This window comes from Pleurodeles waltl, chromosome 7 (genome assembly GCF_031143425.1).
Source record: "Pleurodeles waltl isolate 20211129_DDA chromosome 7, aPleWal1.hap1.20221129, whole genome shotgun sequence".
NCBI lineage: Eukaryota > Metazoa > Chordata > Amphibia > Caudata > Salamandridae > Pleurodeles > Pleurodeles waltl.
Window position 1 is genome coordinate 789,006,435 of NC_090446.1, and position 22,120 is coordinate 789,028,554.

Genomic DNA, 22,120 nt, shown 5'->3' on the forward strand with positions numbered 1-22,120 from the left:
AACTTTTGTATTACATGACAAAATATCTGTACTTTTCAGAAACTGAAAAATTGATGTTTTGGACAGAATGGTTGCATTTCAGGATTATATTTAAAGCTGATAGTTGAGGGATAATTCCTGCACTGTTTGAGATGCGTAAAGGTGCTCACTCTTACAGCTGTAGTTTCAGTACTCTTGTGGAGGCCTTTCATCATATATATTAATAAAACCTTTAGCGATATGTGTACAATTGGTGTAGCCAGTTTCCTGTTTGTTCAAGTAAGATCAATGTAATTGAGTTTTAGCATCGCTGTATGGGTCTTACAGCTTTTGTAAACATACGCGGATGACTTGCAAGCAGACATGAGAATGTTCAAAGTTGTGTTTTAAAATATCCCCGAATCGAGTGCTATATCTAGGTATAAACATTCACAACAATGTATTGCGTTTATGGCAAAGTTGTCGATTTTAAATTAACAGTCTACAGCCAGGAGTTGTGTCACTAAGAGACAAATCATTATTTACACCTGAACTCATACAAGTGTAGTGAAAAGAGAAACAGAGCACTAGCCAGACTCATGTAATCACTAAACGTCCGGTTTCTTATTTTTGTCTGAAGTCATTTCCGTTGAGCGTGTTACATAAGAAGTTTGTGTGTGTGTGTTTCACAACAACAAGGACTAACATCCATGTATATGTTTTTTCGGTATAGTACTAAACAGCCCACAATAGCCCATTGCTTGAGATTCTCACAACCACAGATTATGGTCCTGGAGGCACCCGAAGCCGGATATCAAATATTATCCTGATTAGAAGTGTGTCACTTCTTCACAAAACGCTTTGTGTGGTTATCATTCCGCTTTTGGTTGGTACCACTTGTATGTGATTCCAGCCTGAGGACATGCTACCCCAATGTTGTAGGCAAATCATAAGGCAATCAGGGTGGGGTTGAGGTTGGGAGCCATTGGCCCTCATTAGACATAACTAATACCCACTTGTTCCTATTTAGTCATCATCTTTAAATATCAAGTGGGGGGAACTCTCTAGTGTGTTGAAGGTGAGAGTGTAAACTTTTACAGATTGCTTGTTTGAAGGATAGACTCGATTATGCCTTTCAAGAGGATGACAATTCCCCAGACTGTGAGACCCTAGACATGGAGGTGATCTATTACTGTGAAGCAGATAATACCAGCCTAGTGGAAGCCACCTCAGGGGAAAATTATGTATAAAGGTAAATCCACCATGCAGGATATCTTCTTGATGTGCTAGGAGTGTTTTCCTGCCCTCTTTCGTACAACTAAAGAGCTTTCTTTGCAAGACTGCCATGCTTTACATGTCAGTCATTCTGGGTCTACTAACCCCCAGTGGCAATAAAGTCATTAAGAAACTGGGTGATGGAGACCAGGACATATTTGTTTGTATTAAAGATGTAATCAAACAAAGATTTGAGTTTATAATTTCAAGAATTTACCAAAAGCTGTGGTATCTCGTGGGTGACATCGATGCACGGTTTGCCGACAAAGTTAGACGGGTGAGTAACATGGAAGAAGGTGGAAATCGATGAAGAGCTTTAAGACCTATCTCTTTCAGGGCAGTATTTGATGGTTTTTCCTGTCAAGTTTTGACTGCACTTGTCTGATTCATATATTCCAAAATGATAACAAATAGCACACGCTCTGACCAGTTAACAGGTAGTTTGAAAATGGGGTAGATTAGGGAGGCTGTGAACATAGAAGGCCAAGTCAGTCAGGGAAAAGAGTTCTCAATACAACGGGACGAAACATTTTGTAAAATGGCCACAATAATTCCCATATCTCCCAGAATGAATACAACCCTCAAAGGAATGGGCCTTTTCACCAGAGCTAGAAACCTAATGGGGCTTGGGATATACCGTTGAATTCAAGAATCAGGTGTTTTAACTGCCAAAATTAGAGCTTAATTAAATTACATTCACCCACGCCGACCTCAACGAGGACTTTTTATTCCCCTACTCCTACAATCTGACACACTTCGAGTGAAAGAAAAGCACATAGTACTTTGTTACTTTTTCTAGAATGCCAATGCCGTATTTCTCTTCCCTCTGAAATGGTTCAGGGAATAGCAAGGAGGGTGAAAGATGGTAGCACCATTAACCTACTACAGGGTTCTGCAAAGTCGGTCCTAGAGAGCCAGGTCCATGCCAGATGTTTAGCATATCCACATTTAGAAAAAAGATGTTTCAGAAATCTACAGTTTTCTAAATGTGGATATGCTAAAAATCTGGCATGGACCCGGCTCTTCAGGACCGACTTTGCAAAACCCTGACCTACTAGATTCTTAACAATTTGTGTTAACCAAAACAGCGAAATTCAATAACATTTTGAATGACTTTCATGCTTGCACAATAACATTAAAAGTCATCCTACTTCTCTTATTCTTGGTTGCCATACGTGAGACGTGTTTAGTGGGACTGTCCAATTTCCATAAATTTCTTCTGCAAAAGAAAAAAAAAATAGTCATAATACAAAATCTGCGCTTGTGTTTCTGGCCTGCTCATATAGTAGGTGATCTATTTATATGTCTAATTTCAGGTTGTAAAATGAAGCGGTTATGATTTTCACCCAAAACAATACAGTAGTATCTTAGTGTCTTGCTTGTTCCCCTCACATAATAATCAGCATATTTAAACATGTTCAAAATATACATTGTGCTCTTACCCTCGGGTGGACACTTCCATTTATCCAGTGATAATATGGATTTGGCAGGAACCAAGAAAGCAAATGCACTTGCTTGAAACAAAGGAAGTCTAGATGATAAAGAAGACATGTTCACTTGTAATTAGCACTTTAAATCACCATATACATGATTTATTTTCAATGTAAAGTGTTACTGACCTAATAGATGTTATATATTGTCTAGTTTACTGCACTCTTAGTCCCTGTAGACCTCATTGAGGGACATTTAAACATGCTGAAGTTCCATTGAGACATCGGGAATACATGCATGCAACACACAAGCCATCAGTCCCTGGTGCTACAACCAGGACGTTCATGCAAGGAATAGGCTGGTGACTAGCCACAGGGTACACTCTCTTTCCTACAACTCATCAAATCTCCCTGCATCACCCAGGTACCATTGGAACGTTAGTGAGTGTAGTTCTGCCAAACGGAATGCAATGGAGCAACCACTACAATAAAATAAAGATAGACAGTTCCAAGACTTCACCTGGTTTGAAAGTGAATGAAGAGCAATGGAGATGTCAGTCATGCTTGAGCAAAGGTGGAACAAAGGTATTAGAACATTGGCATATTCAGAGCTGCGTTCAAGAACAACAGATGTTCGATAAGCAAGAAACAATATTGAAGGGAGAGGGCATTTACCAGTAGTTATTTGACTAGGTTGGAGTGGAGGGGCTTGTATGCCTCTCAATAATTACAGGTCAGTGTCCACTCCCTTGGATTGCATTGTTAATGCAAAACAGACCCTTAACTTTGTGGTGCAGTTTGTGAGATGTTGTGTTTTTTCATTGTACTATTTAAGAGGAAGGTTATATGAACCATAACTGTTGCATTATTTGTTGTGCTTATGCTCTGACGTTTTTTCTAATGAACTGGATGCCTGTTTTTGAGGGCCACAGAAAAGGAGCATATATACATAGTGGTAACAGATTTTAGTCTTAATTTAAATCATGTATTGGTGATCCTGCAACATTCATCTTAAGGCATATGGCGAATTTTAATTTGATTTCAGCATCTGACAAAAGTGGATCCCCTTCTGGGTATTGATAAACCATGTTTGAGAGAAAACGTTTTTGTGTCAAGATTTTCTAGTGGAGATTATGGTAAGTGGCCCATAAATATGAAATGAGGACGCACTTTGTCATCCATTTCTGAAAAAGTTTACATGATCAGTAAAAGATACACTCCCATGTGCTGATTTCCTTTTGTTCGGTTATAGCATAACCACAAAGTTCTAATGATTCCCACTTCAGTACCCCATTTCCATGAATATTTCCTAGGATTATCAGCTTAATACTTCCTTGGCGATAAAATAGTAACTTTCTGGTGGACGAAGATGGAGTTTTAGTCTTCCTTTCTAAAACATGGGAATAGATTTTTAAAGAACCAGAAAGCTATTTGCAGAATTACCTCATATTTAAAAGGGATGAATGGTACTGTGCTGACATGGCTAGTCAGACACCCCACAACAGCTGCTGTTATTCATTGAATTTTCATTTTTAATTCTGCCATTTCTATTATGGGTGTTTTTCTTCTACATCTCCCACCATGAATGTTAAATGGCTTCAACGCAATGTTTAGGTGAGTAAAATTGGTGAAAATTGTATAAAAATGCACATTTAAAAAGATATATATATTTCTTGACCACAAAATTGTGTCTTTAAGTACATCATATATAACCGGTACAATCTAAGATAATTATTGCAACACATTTTAAAATAAATAACATCTGTCGTCACCAGAGCCATTTATTCATACAGTAAAGGACATTGCTGCTTCGCTGGATTACAGAAAAATGCTCAAACACAGGGGTAAAAATCCAGCAACAGTGTGTTTCAAAAATTGTTCTACAAGATTGTAAAATAAATTAAACAGCTTCTCTCCTCTCTCTTACTATTTCAGCACAGTTCTGTACCTGCTAAACTGCTCTTTGTTACACTTTATATTATACTTAGCGCTATCTGCTTATTGTTTCACTCTTGATAGATCAGGACTCAGAACATTTAAGGCATGATTCATAAACCGCACTCTATGGTACGTTTTTGGATATTACAAAATGTACTATAAAATTATATTTGCAAACTATGTGTGGAATTTACACCTCCACATTTACCCATAGTTAGGCACTCTTAAGTATGCATTTTAGTAGTCAATGTGATTGGGACGCAAAGGAGTGTCTTTAAAAGGGGCAGGCTTTCTCTGAATGGGAATGGGATTAGGGAGAAGCATGAGGTGTTTTGGGAGGGTCACAGAGGGGTTTATGCAGGGACGTCACCCACATACAAATTACGTTAATTACGATTCTCCAGGAGTGAAGACACCTAGCTTACACTTTTGAAGTAAATCTATACTTGAGGTTTTTGAATACCGAAAAGTAGTAATCTTACTCCAAAGTGTAAATTACTCAAAAATGTAGGTGAACTTTCTGAATCTGGCCCATAATGGCTAGAAATAATAAATATTCTGCTTGCTCTAGTTGCTAAACATTATAGAAATTTATGGTTTGAATTGTAAGTACATGGCTACAAGTTTACGCAGCACCACTTTCTCAATTTCTAGAACAGTTAGACGAGCAAAAGGGAGAGGCTGTCTAATAAAACAAACAATACATAATCAAATAATTTAAATGCCCTATTCCCAAATGTGCGTACTTGAATGCTGAGGCAACTGTTTATAAAAAACTGCAGTGCCATGGATTACACAGTTTAACACATATTTACTGACTGGAAACATTTTAAATATATAAGACAATCCAATGAAAAGATTCAACATTGTTTTCAGGGTCTCATTCATTTCTAGACATGTTGCAGCAGAGAGCAGACTCATTTTCATGTGCATATTCAATGAAATATTTTGCTGAAATATTGTTCATCATATGTCTCCCAGCACTGGTGCATTGTATAAACCTGATTTAGGTTATAGCTTGTTTTAAGATCTTTGTGAGCTCCACAGGCAGTTGTTAGTCCAACGGGGAGTAATAATATTTAGGTTTCAACTGTAATGAGGCTTGTCTCAGTTCCTTGCTAAATGTCAGCTGGCTAGGATCCAGTCAAAATGCAGCACTTTGGTAGTGTACAGCTGTTTGATTTATAATGGCTAATAATATAGACCTTCTGCTGCAACATTCCAAAGTTTGTCTTTGCCTTTGTGTTTCTCCCTCTATAATGTAGAACACTCTGCCCTCATTGGGGCAAGAAAGAGGGTGTTAAATGAGACAGCAACAAAAAACAATAAAACATGGGAAAATCAAAGCAGTAAGAGGGAAGCAGCCAAGGATGGGCCTTACATGAGATTATGTGAACCATGTTTAATTGTATTTTTATTATAGAATGGATATTATCTTAACAATTTTAATAATCTTAGTAATCAATCTTATACATACGGTATAAAAAAGGGTCCCAAAAATTCCATATTCAACAATACTTATTCACAGTAACAGTTCATTAAAGCATACATCAGTTCACAGTGACTTCATAGCCAGCCTTCATAAGTGGGTGATCGAGATGACTTTCGATTGCTAGTGATTAATTATCTTATGATTAGGACAAACACTGTCTTCATTTGTTTCATACATAGGTCATTAGAAATAGTACACCATCACAGTAATGTTTACCTCACATGTTAAATACAATTTAACTTACATCATAAACACAGGCACTATTTCTAAATGTAAAAATTTATTTTCTAAAGTAGAAAAAATGTTGGCCAGGTTTCCTCAAAAGTGCAAATTTTATTACTGCATCTACACAACCAGTTTAAAGACATAAGGATGACTTGAAGAAATAGAAAAGCAAGATAAAGAATGGAAAATTAAAAAAATGGAAATTAAAGTACTGGCCCATCAGACTTGTCACTGAAGCACCCTTCTATTCAGGTGGATGTGCACTTCTGATCAGAGGAAAGACGGATGTGTTTAGGACAAGAAGCTTGTCAAGGACTGATAAAAGAGTGGCTTTGTCATAGTCAAGGCAACATTGAACAAATGTTTTGTTTACAGAAGTATGAAATATATTATCTATGAAAGGCAAATTATTTTGCATAGTTTTTTGATAGAAAAAGCAGATGCTTAAAAGTCTGAAAGCATGAATATTAAAATATAAATTGGCATCAAGGTTGGTTCTCAAATAACCGAGCATGGTTACAAAAGAAGTGAGTGACCCATTATGTAAGTCAGATAATAGAGAGAGGTCAGTTAATAGGGAGCGCCAGTGCAATGAGCGATAACCAGCAGCTCAGTAATTGCTGGATTTGATTTCAAGTAATTCTGTAACATCCTCCAGTGTACAAGAGTCAGACTCTGAGATAGGAAAGAGATATTAGGTTCATAAACCTAAAGATCAGTTGGGCTTCATCTGTGAACATATAAACTTTAGCTCCCACTTTGGCCAACCGTTGGTAAAGGAGGACGTGTGTCAATATTGAATAAAAGGGGAGACATTTTGGAATCCTGGGGGGCACCACAATTGAGAGCATTGGACTGGGATGTGTTTCGAGGGAAGTTGATGATTTGGTAAGTATGCATTTTTAGTTATGATTTTCATTATTATATGAGATTAGGGAGACCCATTGTATATATCTAGCTCTATGCTGCTTCTAAAAATGTACTCCATGCATACATTGTTTTGCATGAAGCTTATATTAGCACCTATATACCCTGCTTTAATCCTTACAGATGTTGGGGTTGAACCATTGTTTGGCCTCTTATACAGATCATCCCAATATGTTAGAAGTCTTGAGGATGTTTTTCATCAATAATTTGTTGATTATATCTAAGAACTGCTGTACTGCTCTCTAGGTTCTTGATTTGTCAATGTGCAAGGAGTCTCTGATTTTGAAATGGAAACATCAACAGAAATACATAGAACTGGTGCTCAATGTCAAGTCCCCACACAATGTCAAGTCCCCGCTCAATGTCAAGTCCCCGCTCAATGTCAAGTCCCCGCTCAATGTCAAGTCCCCACTCAATGTCAAGTCCCCGCTCAATGTCAAGTCCCCGCTCAATGTCAAGTCCCCGCTCAATGTCAAGTCCCCGCTCTAACTTAATCAACTGGATCAGTATTATATGGTAGTAAGTCAAGACTTCTCTTCCAGAGCTTACACTTTCAAATATCATTCTGGTTAATTTCAGTGCAGCCATGCGAAGATACCAACTTTCTTTTCATTTAGCATTATAAAGTGCACTCTTTCCATTTATTAGCACTGTAAATAACAGGTAACAGGTTAGATTGGCCTAGCTAGAGTCAAAGACTACTGATAAAGAGTTAAGTCAGTAGCAACTATTTAATTCATTGAGAAGTCCTAACAGTTTTCAAACACCAGGTTACTTCTGCAGCAGTCGTTACCATAATTGTAATCAACTGATGTTATTGTTGTTATTGGACATTTTTATAGCCTTCATTTGCCTTTTGCTCGCTCTTATAGTACTTCTACTTCCATCAAGCATGATAGCACGCTGCATTTGATCACTCCACAGTGCCTCATCACAACTCCCAATTGGGATCACTGTTGAGAAATATGTGCACACAAATGTGCTATTGCCACACACACATACAAATAAGCAACGATGGCCATAACCCTAGATTGTGAAATTCCAAGTGTAGAAGTGGTAAGGAAGAAATCCACTCTGGCAGCTGTCTTAAATCTTTTAGAGATACAAGTGTATTCCTTTGTACATATATCTACTTTCCTTCATGAATCCCATGGATCCGGTACCTTTTTTAATTTTTGCTATTTTTAGGTTTATTTTTTCTGCAATATTGATTTAAGGAAACTATTAATGATTTTGAAAACTATTAAAATCCCCACCCACTATTACCTCTCCTTTCAGAGATGAAATGGATAAAAACAGTTCATTTATAGCTTTGGGGTCGTCGAGAACAGGGTGGGGATGGCTAATACTGGATATGTCGTTCTATTTAACTGGAAATTCACCCATCACCATCGGATCAGCCCTAATTATCTGACGAGCCAGAAATTGAAAATTAACTTCGTTTTTGAACGAAAATAGCAACAACCCTGTGTGAGGCCCTGTTGTGATAAAATAGAGTGTGAGGCCCTATGCTGAAACATTTTTCCAGTGCTGATTTGTTTCACTTGTTTATTGAGTTTTCTTAAGTAATATAACACAAGAATTATATTCTAAAATTAAGGTTTCGAACTCCTTTTCTTTTTACATATTATTAAGGCCATTTTCGTTTAGAGAAAAAAACTGGCTTTTCATCTAGAAGTATATATGTTTATTCAAAACTAATATTGCCTAAAAGGATCTGGTCATTAAATAGCATTTGCTCTACTTACCGATAAAATAATGAGGCATTAGCAATAATCATCCTACTTTTTTCATTTATACAGGCCCACCCAATTTGTGTTATCCTACCCCATAAGCGAATACATCACTTCCCTGAGTAGCTAACAGTCCCACTTGTGATACCGCCACAGTGTAATGTCACGTTCTATGCTGTGTCCTGCATCTATTTTTAACCACCTCCCTGCAGCTTGGTGTTCACAATATATAATAAACTAGCATTGTGTTGAACTAGTTCTTGCTTCATGTACGAAATTCACTAATGCTTGAGCTCTTTTAATATCTGAACAATATGGAAAGTGATTATCCCAAAGAACTTTCAGTCTTGTCAGGAGGAGGACTTGTGCTTGGAACCCCTGTTTTTTTAAACTTTTCAAAAAATTGTTTACAAATTCCCAGTGTTTCTAGGAGGTCTTATAGGAAACATCAGCAAATATAATAAATTCGAAACGACTAGTCAGTTGTATTTTCTATTTTTTTATTGTTTTAGAGAGAATCAATGTTTTAATTCTATAATCCATTAAATTAATCAAGATTGTGTGCTACGAGCTCCAGTTTTTGGTTTTGCAAGATGCACCCAATGTGCTATGGCGAGAGTAAGGTGTAAAGGGCCCTCCCATATAAGCTGCTCTTTAATAAGTTTGGCAGGGAGCTCCTTGAGAATTGATCCATCTTCATTTGTCTCCAGAAATACAACCATACGAACATTAGACCTCTAGGACTGACTTTTGGCATTTTTAATTTCAAACTTTAAATGAAGAAGCTCATTCGAGATGAGAGACTTCTCTTTGGTTGTCACAAATTGTGAGTCTTCAATCATGTAAAGTTGAGTCTCTAGTGTGTCTATGTATGCAGATACTTTGTTTGAACGTTTATCTTGTCTATTTTTTCCTGAAGCAAAGCAATGTTAATGGTAGTGAATATAAGAACTTAGGGCCAGATGTAGGAACCGTTTTGCATGGCACAAACTGCGAAAATCGCAGTTTGCGCCATTCAAAACGCGCATTGCGAGTTGCATTCCCATTTTGCCAGTCGGTACCGACTCGCTATTTGCGAGTCGCACCGCGATGCAGAATTGCTTTTTGACCGCGAACGCGGTTGCAAAGCAATTTGCAGTTAGCACCCATGTGAAGTGGGTCCTAACTCATTCGCAAAAGGGAAGGGGTCCCCATGGGACACTCTTCCCCTTTGTGAATGGTGACAAAAATATTTTTTCAGAGCAGGCAGTGGTCCACTGCCTACTCTGAAAAAACTAAACCAAATGGTTTCATTTTCCCGAGTGTATTGCAACTTGTTTTCCTTTATGGAAAACGGGCTGCAATACAAAAAAAAAAAAAAACTGCTTTATTAAAAAAGCAGTGACAGACATGGTGGTCTGCTGTCTCCAGCAGGCCACCATCCGTGTGAGTGCAGGGAATCGCAAGGGGGTCGCAAATTGTGACCCACCTCATTAATATTAATGAGGTGGGTCTTTGTGACCCCCTTGCGATTCGCAGATGGTGTCAGGGACACCATCCTGCATATAGCATTGCGACTCGCAATTTGCGAGTTGCAATCCCATACTTACCTACATCTGGCCCCAAATCACTCTAACCTCCTGAAGGAATTGGTGAAATAAATCCATTGCCTGATCGTCCATTCTCTGATGAAGTTGTGACAGTGATGGGTTCCTTTACGATTCAATCTGTGTGCTGTTTATATTAACTATGCCTGTTGTTGTCTCAGTACTGAATAAATCGCTGTACCTTGTTGCTCCCTCTTTGTTAAAGTCAATGCTGCAGAATCTCTGTTAGCCAATGCTGCTTGAAAGTTTGCTTGAGGGTCGATATTTTGTTGTGCAAAATCAAATTGTTCAACATTTCAAGGAGATATAGGGGTTCTTGCTATTTTTTTTTCCTATACAAGAGGTTATGTTTTAATCAAGCCAATCCTTCTGGGTGATTAGATAAATACTGTTTAAAATAATGTTGACTGATTCTGAGATTTGTTCTTAGATTCACCCATTGTGGTGTCTTTTTGTGCATTCTGTGGTAGATAAGTGTGTTGCTTTCTTAAATTATGATGGATTACCAGGTTGAGCTGAACTATCCACCTGTAAAGCATTACACCCTGTGCTTGGTTTACGATTACAGATGGCCTTAGACGTCAGCTTAAGTTTACAAATGTGGGCGGGGCACTGGTTGAAAGCAGAAGAAAGAAGCAGGAAACATTCTATACACACATGCATTTACCACGCATCCTTTACCACACAGATGCCTTTACCATGAATGGGCTTACTGTGGGGAGATAATATTAGGGTTCATCGTTTTGTATTTGTAAAGGGAGGTAAGAGTAATTTTAGGGTTTACGTGTAGGCAGTGGTAAATGGAGCTAAAGGTAATTTTAGGATTTAGGGGTGGGTAGTGGCAAAGGAGGGGTTTAGGAGTTTCCCGTACAAAAAACAAATATTAAATTAAAATTGTCTGTGTGTATGTGTTGTAATGTCAACATTTGCGGAAACAGTGTTCACTATTTCGGTTCCCATGCAGGCCTATGCAGAGCGTAGACAGAGTGTGTTAAAGTTAGGCCGCCATTTCCCTGCTAGCACCACTATCTTCCACCTTCAACTATCCCCGGCTGAGCCTTCCTTGTAAATAACTCCATTTCCGCTTATGTCTCCCAATTCACTGAAAGATATGGGATAGTAGCAGTGATGCGGGAATACAAGTCAATGTTGTCAACTGAAAGACTCGGCCACCGGGTGGGGGCGGGGTTGGTGGGTATGGCACAAGCACCTAATTGACACTATCATTTATTATTTTGGAACTGTTGCTGTAGAGGCTCCTGTCATGCCACCATGCAACCTTATTAGCAAGAGTATCGCTAAAGAAATAGAAGCGATACTAGTAACAATCTCTCCCCGTCTGTCTACAAGGTGGTAAACGGGCGACACCTCAGATGAAGGGAGTCAGGAAACAGTGTGTTTGAATGGCTTCCCAGCTGGGAGCAGGCTAGAGGCAGGCTCGCACGGACTTTTCTGTTTTACAGATAGAATCTCTTCTGATTTCTGGCGCTCACCCGTTCCCAATAAAGCAGACCGGATCCCACCCCGGCGCCCCACCGGTGTAGCCTGGCAAGCGCTGGTGACTAGGGCCTGCTTCGGTAGGCAGTAGCACTGTGGCTAGGCTTCAGCGTGTGTCAGGAAGCATCAGGGTTTCAAGTGGGTGGAGTCCTGTCAACACACAGCACTTCTTTTGAAAACCAGGAGCTTAGCCTAGACTCTTCTGGGCTCTCCATTTTGTCCTCATCCTCAGAGTGAAAATAAATCTTAATTCAGCAGCAGTACCACTATTCACTGGCCTTTGATGTAACTTCAAAGAGACTCGTTATATTTATTTCACAGGCTCATCATTTCAGAATTAAAGCGTTTTCAATATTATTTACACAAAGTCATTCTTGTTATTTATTTTAGCAGCTAAGAACCATTCACAGAATTAATTATCCTGGCTGGATTGTTTTAGGTGTAATGTCAGTTGTATTGTATATCCGGTTGCAATAGCATAGAGGCAGCAAAATACCAGTCTGGCTGAGGCACACTGTGCTAAGCACAGGTTTTTACCTTAAAGTGGTTAGGCCATGCCTTCATTACGGAGATCAATTCCCTTTCAGAGGCTCCCCCACCCCAGTTTTTTCACCCCACTTAAAGCCCTGGGAAGCTTTATGCTGAAAAACTCTAACAAGTCTTTTAATGGAGGGTAGCAGCAGTTAAAGGGTGTCAGGTGCCTCCCGTTTGTTGGGTGTTCACAGGACATGTTCACTGGAACCATTAGTTATACAACTGTGCTTGGTGACTAATGCCTCGCTCACTTGTACGCTGGCCCTAACCTGCGTGATGGGAGAAAGGGTGTTCTTGGTAGTAGGGTACATTACATTGCATGTGCACTGCTTCCAGTTTATCCTGTGAGTTTCTTGTTATTGGACCTTGCAGTTTCTGGAGAGTGCTAATATGGGTAGTGCCCCCCAACGGGGTGTGCAGTACTCTGTGTGCAGTACTCTGTCCATTGTTTGAATGTGCCAACACACACACACAGGATTGACTGTGAGAAAACCATAGGACAGAAAGGAGTGGTTGACCATTGGATGGTAAGGTCTAGTAACTAATGAGTTGCCGTTTGCCTCCTCCAGCGTGATGAAAAGACATGTGGCATGACTGACAGACGTGAAAAGGCGGCCACTGTTCAACATTCATGGGCATCAACCTGGATGCAGTTAAACACTATTTTAGTTGCCAGGTCCTAATGGGAAAGAGTTTCAGGAGAGAGTAAGTTGAGCAAAATGTAGTGTTGCAGTAGCTGTCGACTTTGAGAAAAAGCTGAAACTTGTCACACGGTAAATCCATAAAGAACCTTTTTCCAGGATCAATAAGGGGGTCAAGAAGAGTCTGAAGGATTGGAAAATTGTCTTCTGCACTTTCATATGGTCTCGAAATAGAGCTGCACATAAAAATAGGTGTGAGTCAAAGGCTTTGGAGCTATAATATGATAATAATGGGATGAGGAAGAAAGACCAAGATGTTTGCCAGTAAAAGACATCACACAAAGCATAAGTTCCTAAAGTAATTCTCCATTTTGCCTGTGTTGAGTGAGTTGGAGGACCAGCTAATGATAAGAAACTTTGAGCCACATTTACGAAAGGATCCTCAAATGGCAGATTGGGCCATTTGCGACCACTAAAAAGCTTTTCTACACGTACTAACCCTATTTTGTGAGTCTGTAACCCATTACCGACTTGCAAAATATGGTTTGCGATTGTATTATAAAGTGGCGTGTTAAGGCTATCTCTCCCTAATAGCGACTTGCAGTAGTATGTGTGAATGTTTTGCGAACGGGATGTGGTCCCAAAACATTCACAGTTTACTACCAATTTCAAATTGGTTGTAAGCCATTCGCAAACAGGAAGGGGTCCCCAAGAGACCCCTTCACCTTTGTGAATGGGGGCGCCAACATTTTTTCAGAGCAGGCAGTGGTCCCACAGGCCACTGCTTAATCTTAAAAAAATGAAAACAAAACTTTTAAATTTTTGTTTGAAACGCTTCCTGTTTTTCTTTGAGGAAAACAGGCTGCATTTTTAAAAAAACCTCCTTTATTTAAAAAGCAGTCACAGACATGGTGGTCTGCTGTCTCCAGCAGGCCACCATCCGTGTGAGTGCAGGGAATCGCAAGGGGGTCGCAAATTGTGACCCACCTCATTAATATTAATGAGGTGGGTCTTTGTGACCCCCTTGCGATTCGCAGATGGTGTCAGGGACACCATCCTGCATATAGCATTGCGACTCGCAATTTGCGAGTTGCAATCCCATACTTACCTACATCTGGCCCCAAATCACTCTAACCTCCTGAAGGAATTGGTGAAATAAATCCATTGCCTGATCGTCCATTCTCTGATGAAGTTGTGACAGTGATGGGTTCCTTTACGATTCAATCTGTGTGCTGTTTATATTAACTATGCCTGTTGTTGTCTCAGTACTGAATAAATCGCTGTACCTTGTTGCTCCCTCTTTGTTAAAGTCAATGCTGCAGAATCTCTGTTAGCCAATGCTGCTTGAAAGTTTGCTTGAGGGTCGATATTTTGTTGTGCAAAATCAAATTGTTCAACATTTCAAGGAGATATAGGGGTTCTTGCTATTTTTTTTTCTATACAAGAGGTTATGTTTTAATCAAGCCAATCCTTCTGGGTGATTAGATAAATACTGTTTAAAATAATGTTGACTGATTCTGAGATTTGTTCTTAGATTCACCCATTGTGGTGTCTTTTTGTGCATTCTGTGGTAGATAAGTGTGTTGCTTTCTTAAATTATGATGGATTACCAGGTTGAGCTGAACTATCCACCTGTAAAGCATTACACCCTGTGCTTGGTTTACGATTACAGATGGCCTTAGACGTCAGCTTAAGTTTACAAATGTGGGCGGGGCACTGGTTGAAAGCAGAAGAAAGAAGCAGGAAACATTCTATACACACATGCATTTACCACGCATCCTTTACCACACAGATGCCTTTACCATGAATGGGCTTACTGTGGGGAGATAATATTAGGGTTCATCGTTTTGTATTTGTAAAGGGAGGTAAGAGTAATTTTAGGGTTTACGTGTAGGCAGTGGTAAATGGAGCTAAAGGTAATTTTAGGATTTAGGGGTGGGTAGTGGCAAAGGAGGGGTTTAGGAGTTTCCCGTACAAAAAACAAATATTAAATTAAAATTGTCTGTGTGTATGTGTTGTAATGTCAACATTTGCGGAAACAGTGTTCACTATTTCGGTTCCCATGCAGGCCTATGCAGAGCGTAGACAGAGTGTGTTAAAGTTAGGCCGCCATTTCCCTGCTAGCACCACTATCTTCCACCTTCAACTATCCCCGGCTGAGCCTTCCTTGTAAATAACTCCATTTCCGCTTATGTCTCCCAATTCACTGAAAGATATGGGATAGTAGCAGTGATGCGGGAATACAAGTCAATGTTGTCAACTGAAAGACTCGGCCACCGGGTGGGGGCGGGGTTGGTGGGTGTGGCACAAGCACCTAATTGACACTATCATTTATTATTTTGGAACTGTTGCTGTAGAGGCTCCTGTCATGCCACCATGCAACCTTATTAGCAAGAGTATCGCTAAAGAAATAGAAGCGATACTAGTAACAATCTCTCCCCGTCTGTCTACAAGGTGGTAAACGGGCGACACCTCAGATGAAGGGAGTCAGGAAACAGTGTGTTTGAATGGCTTCCCAGCTGGGAGCAGGCTAGAGGCAGGCTCGCACGGACTTTTCTGTTTTACAGATAGAATCTCTTCTGATTTCTGGCGCTCACCCGTTCCCAATAAAGCAGACCGGATCCCACCCCGGCGCCCCACCGGTGTAGCCTGGCAAGCGCTGGTGACTAGGGCCTGCTTCGGTAGGCAGTAGCACTGTGGCTAGGCTTCAGCGTGTGTCAGGAAGCATCAGGGTTTCAAGTGGGTGGAGTCCTGTCAACACACAGCACTTCTTTTGAAAACCAGGAGCTTAGCCTAGACTCTTCTGGGCTCTCCATTTTGTCCTCATCCTCAGAGTGAAAATAAATCTTAATTCAGCAGCAGTACCACTATTCACTTGCCTTTGATGTAACTTCAAAGAGACTCGTTATATTTATTTCACAGGCTCATCATTTCAGAATTAAAGCGTTTTCAATATTATTTACACAAAGTCATTCTTGTTATTTATTTTAGCAGCTAAGAACCATTCACAGAATTAATTATCCTGGCTGGATTGTTTTAGGTGTAATGTCAGTTGTATTGTATATCCGGTTGCAATAGCATAGAGGCAGCAAAATACCAGTCTGGCCGAGGCACACTGTGCTAAGCACAGGTTTTTACCTTAAAGTGGTTAGGCCATGCCTTCATTACGGAGATCAATTCCCTTTCAGAGGCTCCCCCACCCCAGTTTTTTCACCCCACTTAAAGCCCTGGGAAGCTTTATGCTGAAAAACTCTAACAAGTCTTTTAATGGAGGGTAGCAGCAGTTAAAGGGTGTCTGGTGCCTCCCGTTTGTTGGGTGTTCACAGGACATGTTCACTGGAACCATTAGTTATACAACTGTGCTTGGTGACTAATGCCTCGCTCACTTGTACGCTGGCCCTAACCTGCGTGATGGGAGAAAGGGTGTTCTTAGTAGTAGGGTACATTACATTGCTTGTGCACTGCTTCCAGTTTATCCTGTGAGTTTCTTGTTATTGGACCTTGCAATTTCTGGAGAGTGCTAATATGGGTAGTGCCCCCCAACGGGGTGTGCAGTACTCTGTCCATTGTTTGAATGTGCCAACACACACACACAGGATTGACTGTGAGAAAACCATAGGACAGAAAGGAGTGGTTGACCATTGGATGGTAAGGTCTAGTAACTAATGAGTTGCCGTTTGCCTCCTCCAGCGTGATGAAAAGACATGTGGCATGACTGACAGACGTGAAAAGGCGGCCACTGTTCAACATTCATGCGCATCAACCTGGATGCAGTTAAACACTATTTTAGTTGCCAGGTCCTAATGGGAAAGAGTTTTAGGAGAGAGTAAGTTGAGCAAAATGTAGTGTTGCAGTAGCTGTCGACTTTGAGAAAAAGCTGAAACTTGTCACACGGTAAATCCATAAAGAACCTTTTTCCAGGATCAATAAGGGGGTCAAGAAGAGTCTGAAGGATTGGAAAATTGTCTTCTGCACTTTCATATGGTCTCGAAATAGAGCTGCACATAAAAATAGGTGTGAGTCAAAGGCTTTGGAGCTATAATATGATAATAATGGGATGAGGAAGAAAGACCAAGATGTTTGCCAGTAAAAGACATCACACAAAGCATAAGTTCCTAAAGTAATTCTCCATTTTGACTGTGTTGAGTGAGTTGGAGGACCAGCTAATGATAAGAAACTTTGAGCCACATTTACGAAAGGATCCTCAAATGGCAGATTGGGCCATTTGCGACCACTAAAAAGCTTTTCTACACGTACTAACCCTATTTTGTGAGTCTGTAACCCATTACCGACTTGCAAAATATGGTTTGCGATTGTATTATAAAGTGGCGTGTTAAGGCTATCTCTCCCTAATAGCGACTTGCAGTAGTATGTGTGAATGTTTTGCGAACGGGATGTGGTCCCAAAACATTCACAGTTTACTACCAATTTCAAATTGGTTGTAAGCCATTCGCAAACAGGAAGGGGTCCCCAAGAGACCCCTTCACCTTTGTGAATGGGGGCGCCAACATTTTTTCAGAGCAGGCAGTGGTCCCACAGGCCACTGCTTAATCTTAAAAAAATGAAAACAAAACTTTTAAATTTTTGTTTGAAACGCTTCCTGTTTTTCTTTGAGGAAAACAGGCTGCATTTTAAAAAAAAACTCCTTTATTTAAAAAGCAGTCAAAGACATGGTGGTCTGCTGACCCCGGCAGGCCACCATCCCTGTGAGGGATGGCCATTCCTAATGGGTTGCAAATTACGACCTGCCTCATGAATAATAATGAGGCATGCCCCTTGCAACCAGTGTCTGAGACACTGTTGTGCATCGCATTTTGCATCTTCCTAGTTGGGAGTTGCAAAAAGTTACAATTAGGAGGTTTCAAATCCATGCAATAGTACATGTGGCCCATTGACTTATGGTCGGAGGGTTGGGCCACAGTCCAAATTTTTGGACAGCCTTACAGACAGGTATCTGCACATCTGAATGTTCTTGGAGTGCTGCTTTTACAGCGTCTGTGACTAAGAATTTATTTCCCCACACGTGATGTGAAAAGATGCACACTTGTTGCAAAAGCCAATGAAGAGTCAATACAGTTGCACTAGTTTGTCAGCACAGTAGAATACCGTCTATGGTTCTTGATTTTGGACAGAGCATGATATACCTGGAGACAGTTGGACAACTGCAAAAACATAAAATGACTTTTTGTGGAATGCATCCAGACAGGAGGCATAATTATGAACACTTGGGCAAGATTAATCATAGTTGAAACATTAGGAACAGCATACACACTGGTAGGACACAAGAGCCCACTGCACCCCCTTATGCACCCTGGCATATGTTGAGTGACCCCAAAACCCATCATCCACTTTCATAACCACCAATGCATCTCACGCCCCACTGCATAATATACACAATAACAGCTGGGGAATACAAAGAAAACAACCAAAAGCTGGATTGTGCTCTGAACAGTTTTAATTAAAATTCAAGTTCCTATTATAATTCTCATTGGTGTGAATGTACAAATATGCATCTTACAATTAATGAAATGCATTAAAAAATAAATTGTTGAATTCCTTGTGCCATGAACCTCTAGACAAGTATGAGGTGAATACTGAGGAGTTTAGAGTCTGAAGCAGGAACCAAATAAAGTGAACTACTCACAAGCAGTCAGGTGATATGATAGCAAGTTTGGTATAATGGTCATTGTAGGAAGCTGGCTACTTATAAGGAATATTAAAATGACAAATGCCATGTAAAGAGTCCAGGGGTTCTCTTACTAGTAGACAGGGCTTGCTCTAGCAATCCCTAGGTGCTCTTTTAGGGGACAGACCTTTTTAGAAACTTGCAAAAAAATTCTGTCTACTTTTAAAGAGCATAGCTAACTAAAAGTATTTTTAAATTCGAAACAGTTTGGACTCTGGAACTTAACACCACGCCCAACAGTACATTTTAAACAACTTAGAACAAATGAAGTTTGGAAAAATGTTTCCTAACTAAAGACTATTTTGGATTCCTTAGTGGTATCACTTATTAACCAAGTGGTACAGCAAATGTCAAGTATTGTCCCCTACGACTGTGCCATCAATGCAGGAAGCTGGCTCTTTATATGTTATATCAAAATTTGATATACTGTGCAAAGAGTCCAGGAGTTACCATACTAGTGGACAGGGCTTGCTCTAGCAATCCCAAGGTACTCTTTTAGGGGGTAGTGTTGTCGAACAGCCTTATGCTTATCAGAGAGGAGTGTGAGATATCTGAAAATACACACACAAAAATAACAAGTATCTTTATATATGTTTTGGCCCCAGATTCAATATGATCAGGTGAGTGTGTTTTACAAGAGAAATCTTTATAGTTCAGAAAAGCCGACAGTGCAATTCTTGGAAGCTGCAATGTTATTCTTTGGAGGTAACAACAAATAAGGAAAACAGGTACAGTACAGCAACTTACAAGACCAATCTCCTGGACTTAAGGTGAGGATTGGGCAAGGGTCAGGACCACACTAGGAGATCGTACAGGGCAGCACTGGGGCAGCCGGTTGCAGAGGTGTAGTGTGGTGTCGGGTACCAAATGTTAGTCAATGAGATCGGTCTAGTTGGAAAGAGGCAGCAAGTTAGAACTTTGTGTCCAGTTTGGGTGACCCACTGAGTGGGCTCAGGTCTTGTGATGCTCGGTGACATAGGGATAAATATGGTGGTCCTCTTCTCCTCGCTCTGGGGCGGCTAGGTGCAGAGGGTTTTTGGACTGTCAGATGTCCATCATCATGGTTTTTGCAGTGTAGGGGGGGCCCAGAAACAGGCTGCAGGCATGGACTGGGAGACCAGCCCAAGTGAACGAACAAGTGGGCTCAAGTCTCATGAGCTTAGAGGACACAGAGACACCAGTGGTCCTCTTCATCTCGGTCTGGGGCATCCAGGTCCAGAGGTGCAGTGGACCATCAGGGTTGCCATCACTGGAGGCGGTCGCAATTGAGGAGGGCCTGCACAAGGGACCGCGGGCATTGGAGTGAAGGCCACAGAGGGGAAGCCCAGTATTGGACTTTGTCTCTGGAGAGGTTGGGGACCAGGTTGGCACCGTGGTTCACTTCAACATGGGGTAGGAGGCTTGGGCGCAGTGATGCTTTCCACCAATAGCTCTGGAGGGTCGTAGTCCTCTTCAGCTGTTCTTGGGTGCCTGGAAGGATGCAGGAGATCAGCTCCTCTACTCCACGGGAGATCCCTGGTGCTGGGGTGAAGGAAGACAGTCTTCCCAGGCTTTTGAAAGTTTCAACAGCTGGAGGACGAGGTGACTTTGGCACTATTGTCGAATCAAAGTTGTCAGCATTTTGGCAGGGTTGGCGCTAGCTCCGTCATCGGTCTTCAGTTCTCGCTTTTGCGTCTCTGGTGTGTCCTCCTTCAGGTCAGCGGGATCTGATTTCCTGGTGCCAGGGACTCCCTTAAATACTGAATTTAGGTGTATAGCATAGTAGCCTTGGGGTCATTACAGTCACTATATGAACACTTCCTGTGGGAAGTGGGCATAACCCTGTCCCAGAGATCCTAATTCTGCCAACACCAAGATGGCAGATTTCTAAATGTTGAGTCCACATCAAGCAGTTCACCTTAGGGGTGGGACTGACTTGAAGGGTGGGCTCACCTCCCTGACTATTAATTTCCCCACCTGTCCCAGTGCCAAATGGCCCCTGGGGTAGGGTAGTCAGCATCCTCTGCTTTGAGGGAAGTCAGATCAACATATGAAGGGGGAGTCAGCTTCTCTGAAGCTCAAGGCCTTGGAATACAGATTTCGAAGTCATCCTGTTAGAAGTGGTTTTCTAACACCCCTGACAGAGCTGGCTTTTTTTCTGTCTGCCGGAGAACAAAGGCTCTCACCACTGGTGGTCAGAAACAGATCTGGTGGTGGTAGGCCATTTAGAACTGGTCAGCCAGCACACGGGTAACTGGTAGGTTTTCTGGGAGCACCTCTAAGGTGCCCTTTGGGTGCATTTATTAATAAATCCATCACTGGCATCAGTGAGGGTTTATGAAACGAGATGTTTGATGATAAACATCTCTATCTTCAGTTAAGCCATCACATGTACTTAAAATGGCTTCCCTGTCCACTCACTATGTCTGAGAATCAACATATGGGGCATATCTGCACATGGCTCTTGCAGGGGGCTCCTGCAGATATGTCACCACTGTAATATAATGCACCCTGCCTTAGGGAGGTAAGGCCTACTGTACGGATGACTTACATATGTTGCATGCAATGTTAGGAGACAAGGCACACAGGCTGTGTGCCATGTCGTGGTTACTTTTAGATGCACCAAGACACACAGCCTGCACTGGCAGTATACAAGTGCTAGCTAAGGGGTCCCTCAGGGTGGCACAATACAAGCTGCAGCCCTTGGGGACCTTCTTTGGTGCCCAAGCACTAGGTACCAGTGGTACCATTTACTAGGGACTTATATGGGGGGCAAAGATACTGCCAGTTGGGGAACAACTGCACAGTTTTAGGGAAAGAGATCTGACAATGGAGACCTGGCTAGCAGGAGCTCAGTGCACTTTCAGTCAAAACTGCATCAATTACCAGGCAAAAAGTCGGGGTCACCATGTCAAAAAGGGACCCTTTCCTACAGTCATGAAGTAAAGCAACATAATAAGAATAATAACAACAACATTGATAATAACAACATTAATAATAATAACATTAATAATATTATTGATATAATCTGTTGTTATAATTTCAATATCCAATTTTAGTTTTAATAAGGCATATCAGAACTGGGAATTTCATAAATGTCAACAGACCTAATTCAGGCAGGAGACTCGCGATTTTTAAGCCACAAATGGCTTTTTTTTAGGGATGCCCCATCTAAAATCTCCTTTACTTCAATTTAGAGCAATAGGGAATATCAGTTCT

The 22,120-nt window shown here is 40.9% G+C and overlaps 1 protein-coding gene across 5 annotated transcripts in view; it reads right to left on the reverse strand.

Annotated features, from left to right (window-relative positions):
- Window positions 1–22,120, reverse strand: part of SLC23A1 (solute carrier family 23 member 1) — a 381,822-nt gene that overhangs the window by 96,438 nt on the left and 263,264 nt on the right. For all 5 annotated transcript variants that reach the window (XM_069199322.1, XM_069199324.1, XM_069199323.1 and 2 more), the window contains 2 exons: window positions 2,676–2,764; window positions 2,385–2,452 (listed from right to left, as the gene is read on the reverse strand). In XM_069199322.1, coding sequence (XP_069055423.1) covers window positions 2,385–2,452; window positions 2,676–2,764 — 157 coding nt within the window. The remainder of the gene's footprint in view (window positions 1–2,384; window positions 2,453–2,675; window positions 2,765–22,120) is intronic.